Source organism: Aythya marila, assembly GCF_965140915.1.
Source record: "Aythya marila genome assembly, chromosome: W".
In the NCBI taxonomy this organism is placed as follows: Eukaryota; Metazoa; Chordata; class Aves; order Anseriformes; family Anatidae; genus Aythya; species Aythya marila.
In genome coordinates this window covers 3176880-3185703 of record NC_139081.1, presented here as the reverse complement: position 1 = coordinate 3185703, position 8824 = coordinate 3176880, and the positions used below count along the sequence as shown (strand labels likewise).

The 8824-nt window shown below is 58.9% G+C and overlaps 1 protein-coding gene across 1 annotated transcript; it reads right to left on the bottom strand.

The window, feature by feature from the left end:
• Positions 1-290: 290 nt before the first annotated feature.
• On the bottom strand, positions 291-7416 carry LOC309889465 (AT-rich interactive domain-containing protein 3A-like; the record flags this gene model as incomplete). The annotated part of the gene is given in 9 exon segments (XM_082782321.1): positions 291-350; positions 538-653; positions 805-1065; positions 2030-2154; positions 2156-2179; positions 2181-2264; positions 2407-2590; positions 4678-4750; positions 7357-7416. Coding segments are annotated over 9 exon segments (987 nt in total).
• Between the last annotated feature and the right edge of the window lie 1408 nt (positions 7417-8824).

Sequence of the window (8824 nt, the reverse complement as noted above, 5' to 3'; positions counted from 1 at the left end):
TGCTGGGGGGGGCTGCAGGCTGGCGGGAGAACAGGACACTTGAGGAGCGAAACGGGATTAGGGACTGGCACCCTGTGGGCTCCAACCCCCATCACCCTTAGTGCCTCCCCTGGCCTTGTGCTTCCCCTGGCCTCGTGCCACTGCCCATCCCCTTGTCCCCTTACACAGCCCCCTGGGGTGTCCCAGGACCCTGTAGCTGGTGGCCTTGTGTGCTGCTGAGCCCTGACCTTTCTGGCTCATTAAATATTTATGTGCTGGAGGAAAAGCCGTCCTCTTTAATTGTGGGGGTCTCAGCGGGGCAGGCGGGCAGCTGGGGGGCATGGGGTGACCTGCTTGGCCAGTGCAGGGGGCTGCATCACAGCATGGGTTGGGGGTCCCGGGCCCCATAGCAGGGTACGGGGCAGCTTTGGGAGCATCCTCTCTCGGGCACCTGCACCCTCTCTTGGCTCCTCTTGCCAGTCCCTGAGGCAGCCTCTGCTCCACCAAAGCACTCCGACACCATCCTCTCTGCACCCTGCTGGCGGGGGGACCCCAAACCCCAAATTTCCATCTGCTGAGCCCAGTTGTGTAGACAACTCCATTTATTTCTATTGACATGTTGATACTGCTAATGCTGTTGGTGGACAGGTTCAATGCAGTCTCCTGTCTGTCATCTGGGGGAAGGAAATACCAATATGAGCATCAAAAGAAACAGAAGTGACCTGCCAGAGGGAGCAGAGGGGCCCCATCCTCCCCGGGCAGCCCCGTTCTCCCCCAAGGGTGACAGGGGCTGGGGTGGCCAGGCTGGAGGCTGTAGGGCACTACCTTGGTTGGAGACCTTGATGTTCATGGGGAACTGGGAAGCCATGGCCAGGAGGTTGTGCTGCAGAGCCTGCTGCATCAGCTGCTGCTGCCCCTCTGCTGTCAGGGCCACCTTCTTCTCTGGGGGCTCCCCTGTCTCCAGCTTCTCCCACAGCTGTTCCAGCACCGCCACCTGCAAGGCTGCCACTGCCTGAGCTGCTGCAAGGCTGGCCAGCCCCACCGGGATGGCAATGTGCCCAGGCACCGCCGGCACCGTGCCATCCTCTGCAATGACGGGGAGAGCTCAGCGAGACCCCCAGTCTCTTCGCCCCATCTCTCTATCCCCGCACCATGGGGCAGGATGGGCATTTTGGTTGGAAAGCTGCCTGGCAGAGAAGGACCTGGGAGTATTGGTTGATAGTCGGCTGAATATGAGCCAGCAGTGTGCTCAGGTGGCCAAGAAGGCCAACGGCATCCTGGCTTGTATCAGAAGCAGTGTGGCCAGCAGGGCTAGGGAAGTGATCGTCCCCCTGTACTCGGCTCTGGTGAGGCCGCACCTCAAGTACTGTGTTCAGTTTTGGGCCCCTTGCTACAAGAAGGACATGGAGGTGCTCGAACAAGTCCAGAGAAGGGCGACGAAGCTGGTGAGGGGCCTGGAGAACAAGTCCTACGAGGAGCGGCTGAGGGAGCTGGGCTTGTTCAGCCTGGAGAAAAGGAGGCTCAGGGGCGACCTTATTGCTCTCTACAGGTACCTTAAAGGAGTCTGTAGGGAGGTGGGGGTTGGTCTGTTCTTCCACGTGCCTGGTGACAGGACGAGGGGGAATGGGCTAAAGTTGCGCCAGGGGAGCTTTACGTTGGATGTTAGGAAGAACTTCTTTACCAAAAGGGTTGTGAGGCATTGGAACGGGCTGCCCAGGGAAGTGGTGGAGTCACCATCCCTGGAGGTCTTTAAAAGACGTTTAGATGTAGAGCTTGGTGATATGGTTTAGTGGAGGACTGTTAGTGTTAGGTCAGAGGTTGGACTCGATGATCTTGAGGTCTCTTCCAACCTAGAAATTCTGTGATTCTGTGATTCTGTGAAGAAGGGGCCTCCACCTCCATGTTGGGGCTTGGGCCCAGCTCCAGAGCTGTCTGTTCCCTCTCACCCCAGAGGGGACCAAATGAATAAAATCATTCCTTTTTCCCATCTGGGAGAAGGAGTATACCTGGTGGAGTTGCCTGAGGTGGGGCAGCCGTGGTCCTCACACACCTTTCTTCACGCCATGCACTTGGCCCATCTGGCCACAACTGTGCGTGGAGATGCTGAGGGCCGGCAGAGGCATTTTGGGGGAGCCCAGCAGGGTTGGGGTGCCGGTGGGCGAGTAGTTGAAGAACAGTGCCGAAAGTCTGCCTCCTGCCGGTTGCTGTCAATGGCGGCCTGCAGCTCCCCAGGCAAGCTGAGCGCCCGCTTCTCGCATTCATAGGGGTACAGGTACTTCATGTATCTGTGTGGGGAAGAGAGACAGGATCAGAGCCAGCACTGGGCACATCCCAGCCAGCCCCAAGATGAGCAGGAACTGGGCTGGGGATGGTGCCCAGGCACAGGGGAAGCCCTCTGTCCCCCTTGGGGACACCCTGGGTGCTCACTGTGTGCGGAGGGTGAAGGCAGCGCTGGTGATGGAGGTAGGTAGGTTGAGGCCCTTGGTGATCTCCCTCCAGATCTTCTTGTTGATGACTTCCACCAGGCTGCCCTTGTCCATCACCAGCCGGTACAGAGTATAGAGGTCCAGCACTTGCTTGGCCATGATGGGGATGCGGTTCACGGGCGTCCCTTCGGGCTGGGCGAGTCAGGAGAGAGAAGGGTGAGGGGTGAGCCCACAGGGACCCTCGCCCTCTGAGGACGTGGCCCCCACCTTGTCCCCATGGCCACCACAGGCACTGGCTGCCCTCAGAAGCTGTCAGGGCTCTCTGCTGGGTGGTGGGAGCACGGTGGCTCCTCCAGTCACCCCAGAAGCTTCAAACGAGTTTGTGGGTCCCGGAGCCCGATCAATGCCCTCCAAACTTCTTTTCTCCCCCCTCCCTGGCCACAGTGGCTAATGAATGCTGCTCGCCATTAATCCCGGGGTGGACAGTGCCCGTCCTGCTGACAAAGGGACTTGTCTGTGTCCCCACAGAGTGATGGCCCCGGCAGTGGCCGGGGTGCACAGCACAAAAGCCCAGAGAGGTGGCGGGGCCATTGTGCTGCTGCAATTAGCTCTGGATTGATTAACGGTGCCACGTTATCGACAGGGCCCTCGGCTCAGTGTGGGGATGGGGAGGGTGCAAATGGGGGGGGGATGCACAGCCCCTTCCTAGGGCTCGCTGTCCACCCCCCACCCACTGCCACCCTAGGGACACAGCCCCCTGCCTGCATGCCCCTGGGTGCCCCAGAAGCACCCACACCGGCTCTCATCAGCACCCAGCTCTGAGGGTGCCCCCTTGTCTGTCCCCAGAGCTGGGGCACCCAGCACCACCTGCTATACCTCCCCAGGGTCACCCCCGAGATGTCACCCAACCTGGGGAGGGGACAGGAGTGGGACTGGAGAGCATTGGGCACTCTCCCTTCTCCCCACACTGACAGATAGCTCGCTTAATTAGCCCCGGCCCCAACGGTGAGGGAGTTAATCAGCTCTGGAGAGAGAGATAATGAAGCCGCCAAGCATCCCATGAATCTTGCAGCCCTGATGGATTCTGAGGGTGGAGACAAGGGTCGGGCAGCGGTGGTGCTCCCCTGGCTCCCCCCAGCCTGCCCCACATCTGGGGGGCACCCACCGCCCACGGGGCAGCACCCAGACCCCATCCACCTCCAGCCACACTCTGGTGTAAGCCCCATGGCCATGGCAGCTCCCGTATGGCATGGGTTTGTGGGGTCTCAGCCCCTCGAGAGCTGGGTGCCACTGCCCCACAGGTGGGCACCCACCCTCACCAACACTCCCAACACCACCGACACTCGGGACCGACCACCCCTTCCCACCTGCTCTCGCCCCACACACAGCCAGCTCCAGCCCCCCTCCCCAAGCCTTCCCCCATTAATTAGCTCAGCATTAACCTCTGCCTGGGGTTTACTGGCTGTCGAGCGGTGTGTTCAATAATCCACACACCAGAAAAAGGCTCTAATTAATACAGCCAACCGCGCGCCCGTGCTCGGCAACTTATAATTGTCCCGGGCCCGGATGGGGAGGGCAAATGTTAAAGCATTTATCAAGTCCCCAGCAGCTGGCTTGTCCCTGTGCTGATAGCAAAGATTTTCGATGGGGTTGGGTGGGCTGGCGGGCTCTTAACCCCTGGGCCCCCATGCTGCTCCTACGGCCCCATGGCAGTGCTCAGGTATGGCTCTGAGCACCCACAAATGGGCATCACTAACAGGGATTGCTAATGGGCGCTGCTAATGGGCCTTGTTAATCAGGCATTGCTATAAGGCACTGCAAGTGGGCATCCTCGCTGGGTGACACTGCTGGGCATCGCTAATGGGCATAATTAATGGGTTTTGCTAACAGACATCACCAAAGGGCTCTGCTGCAACCCTACTGCGCCTCTCCAGTGGGCACTGCTGGTGGGCATCAGCAAGGGGCATTACCACCAGCCCAAATTCGGGGGTCCCAGCCCCTCCAGCTGGCAGCACCCTGCTAGGGGGTGTCCACAACAGGGCTGAATCTGTGGGGTGTGATCATGTGCGTGTGTATAAGTGCGGGACGTGGTGTCTGGGTCTAATGGTGCACACCAGGAGATGAAGGGCATGGAGTCAGAGCTGAGCCCTGTGTGTGTGACAGTGGCCAGCGTGGCCCCGTCTGCACTCAGCCAGCCTTGTGGGGTGCAGCTCACAGAGACGAGCCCCAAACAAGCGACTGGGGGGCATCCACCCAAGCCACCCACCTTTACCTCTCTTCTGCATGAAGCTGAAGAGGTCATCCAGGAACTCCTTGCGTTTTGGGTCCTCGTCCAGTTCGTAGAGCTGGGGCAGGAGAGAGAGGGGTCAACGCTGCTGGCATGCACCGGGCAGGGGGACGGCACAGGACAGTGCTGGGGATGGGGACCCTGCTGGCTCCAGCACCTGGCATCACCCCTTTTACCCCCCAGCTCTCCCCATGGGATTCCCCGACACATCCCCAGGCTCGGGTCTGCCATGGGCTCCCCACCTGCCCTGCACCCTGGCAGCCTCCGTGCCTCATTTTCCCTGCCCTGGATGCGTGGCAGCATGGAGCCCCATGGCAGGGCAGGATGCGGCCGTGCCATGCAGCAGCCAGGGCTTGCCAGATTCCAGCACAACTCCTCAGTGACCATGACAAATTGGAGACTGTCAGATCGATGGCCTAGCAGTAAAAGTCAGAGCACATGAAAGAAAAATTAGCACCAATTGAAGGCGCTATAGACACCAATTCCTCGCAGTGAGCCTGGCAAGAATTTAAAGCCACTGAAAAGAAACAAAACTCAGCAGTTCAGAATGGATTTCCAAAACATATACAAAGAAATGCAAGCTGGAAAACAAAGTCAGGCACAAAATAGTCCTTTAAAAAAAACAGTTGTGCTCGGAATGGCTGTTAAAAAACAATAGACAGGGAGCCTCCCCCCCCTCAGCACAATACATAATTCACAGGCAGATAAAGGGAGCTGTGAGGATGTGGGGTGCGGGGACACAGGGACGTGAGGACAGGGGGACATGGAGATGGGGATGTGAGGGCGTGGGGATGTGGGATGTGGCTCTGCTCCGACAGAGACCCTGTGGTTCCCATCACCAGGCAGACACTTCTGCACTGCCCTCAGCACCATTTGTGGGTGCTCCATGGTGCTCTGCTGCTATCCCGTCCTCCCCTTGTGGGTGCCACCTGCACACCCCCTGCAAGCAGGAGCTCCCTGTCCCTGTCACCACCACCCCCATCGCCTGTTCGAGCTGATCCATCAGTGCCGGCAATGGGCTCACGCTGGGAGCAGCACCCTGGGAGCCCACATTTCCCTGCCTGTCCACCAGCCCAGACCATTCCTCCTGGTTTGGAAAATCAAGCCAAGACCTTCCCAGGGGTCTCCCAGCAGGGGTGTCCGGCCGGGCCCCCAGCTGCCCACGTGTATTTCTGCTCCTGCAAAGCCCAGGCACGCTCCCTGCCATCGTGTGCGCGCAGCCCCCAAACAGGTGTGATCTCTTCTCTCCACTGTATATTAACCTCTAACCTTTTATCTGTGGGGCAGCGAGACACAAAAATACATTACATCAAGCAGGGAGCAAAGGTTGGCTTTTAAGAGGAGATGAGAGTTGAGCGAGGAACAGGGGATGTGCTGGCATGGCCCTTGGGCACGCTGATGATGCACCAGGTGTCCTGTGAGGTTTGGGGATGCTCAGGCTGGAGAGGATGTGGGTTTGGGGGATTCCTGCTGCTGGGGGGTTGGCTGGGTCCCAGCCAAAGCAGAGTATAGGATCCAAGCATTGCAGGTGCACAGAGGTGGCACGGGGGTGGCCTGCAGGCAAGGAGGGTCCCCCCAGACACCACCAGCCCCAAGGAAGGTGCCATCTCCATCACCTGCCACTCACCCTCCTCCTCCTCTTGCAAGGTGGGCACTGTGGTCCCCTCCAGCCTCCTTTGGGGACTGGCCATCGGAGCGGCAGAGCACAACCCCACAGGGTCACGCACAATCCAGTACAGGTGCACACAACTTCGTGCGGGGATTCTCAACCCCACACAGATGTGCACAACCCCATGCAGGCATACACAATCCTGAACGAGCATGCAAAACCCTTTATGGGCTTGCACAACCCCACGCAAGGGTGCGCGCAACCCAACATGAGCGCACACAACCACCCAAGGGAATGCACCCTGTATGTCCCCCCAGAAGCACACTCAGACTTGCAAGGGCACACGCAACCCTGCACAAGCATGCACAACCCTGCATCAGTGCACGTGCAACCCACACAAGTGTGCACAGCCCCATACCCATTCGCAAAAATCTTACAAGCACACATCCCCACATGGGCACATACAACCTGGTACAGATGTGAATGGCCTCATACAGGCACACACAACCCCAAATGGACACGCACAACCCCAAAGGGGCATGCAGAACCCCAAATAGGCACACACAACCTTTCATGGGTGCACTTACTCCCTATTAGTATGCATAACCCTGCACGGGCACGCACAGCCCTGCATGGGCGCACAACCCGAGGTGGGGACCCAGACTCTGGAGGGGAACACAGACCCCCGGAGGGGCCACCCCGTCCCAGACAGGGTCACTCCCCAGCACGCCCTTGCTGTGTACCTCAAGCAGGGGGCAGCTGTGCAACATGAGCAGCGGCTCCTGCTTGCAGTGACCTATGAGCAAGGACCCTTTTAATCGTGTTTGTATTGATATAATTAGTAACTCATTTAATGCCATTGATGTAACTATATTCCTCTATAAACACAAGTATTAAACTGTCAAGCCTGGGGATTGATACCCCACTGGTGCACAACTCTGCTCCGCTCTACCAACCTCAGGGACCCCTTCTGTAGGGCTTGCCCCCCCAAAAGCCACAGCAATCCCAGTGCCAGCCCAGCGCAGCTGCTCGGGGCATCCTTGCCCCCGACCCACCATGAGTGCAGCTCTGGCCATGCCCAGGCACCCTGCTCTCTGCCAGTATCCCATCGCCATGGCGACATCTTTATTCCTTAAGGGATGGGGATAACAGGGCTGGCTGGGCAGGTTAAAGGGCAGCGGGTTGAATATGGTTTATTAAAGGGATGTGAATAGACCTCGTGCCTCCCCTCACCACAATTAAATAACATTGTTAGCACACTTGCTAACCCTGGAGGTGCCTCTCCTGGCTCTGGGGGGGCTTGCAGGGATGGAGCCAGGGTCTCCAGCCCCCCATGGCCCAGCTGATCCCACAGAGAAGGGGCACGGTGAGGTACAAAGCCCCTCTAGACTGCCCCGAGGAGCCCCCCCACAGCACTTCCAAGGGAAGCTATCGCAGTGGGACCCCTACAGCCCCCACTCGGCTGCCACCTCCCGCCAGTAGCCAGGGCTCAGATCAGCAACCAGGATTTAATCCACTTAATACAGGCTGCATCGATCCCGAACCCTGCTCAGCTCCTCCCTGCCTCACATCTTCCCCAACCCTGAGCCACTTAATATACACCGCATTGATTAGCCGCCCTGCTAATTTTTCCATCTGGCTGCTGCTCACACAGGGAGCCCAGGAGATGCAGTTCCCCACATCCTCCCAGCACGCTGAAGGTGGCCAAGCACTGATGGGGTCCTTTGGGGACCTCAGGGTCTCTTGGGGACCTCGCACCCCTCTGGAGCATCATTGCACCTCTGAGCCGGGGGTCCCTGGTACATGGCCAGGTGCATGCACATCAAGTGTTTCTGTGTCCCAATGGGATTGGGGAGCCACTGGTGCCACCGTTTACCTACAGCCTTGCCACCACCCAGCCTGAATACACCACAAGAGTGAGTATAGGAGCTGGGGGCTCTGGGCCCCCCTCCTGTCACTCGCTCCCTGCCAGGCACCAACCACCCCCTGACCTTGCAAGCGCCCGGCCCCATGCCGTTAATAAGTTAATGGTTGCGGGACAGCTCTGCCTGGGTGCTGGCTGAATTTGCAAGCACTGCTGGCTGGTGAGGGGACTGTGCCCTGATCCCACAGCCCCCACAGCAGCAACGCTCCCCCTGGTGTCCCCATTCTCAGCATTACACCGCTGACACAGCTGGACACCCCCATGCCATAGCCCCCCAGCCTGCTCCCAGCACCCCCTCCCCAAAACCATTCGCCGTGCTTAATGTTTAACGTGCTTAATGTTTAACGGTACTTTATAGAGCAGCAGGTTTAATCAGCACTGATAGCGCGGAGGACCCGGCAGGCCATTAAAACCCCAGGGGTCCTTGCCTGGGGAGCTGCCTGCTGCATACATTAACCTGGCTCGGGGCAAGGTGAGGGACTGTTTGCTCATGGCACTGGCCTTGGGACAGCAGCCCCTGGCCCCGGGGTGAGGAGGGACTCATGGGGTCCCCAGGCTCCTCCTCAACCCATTTCACAGGAGGGGAAACTGAGGCACGA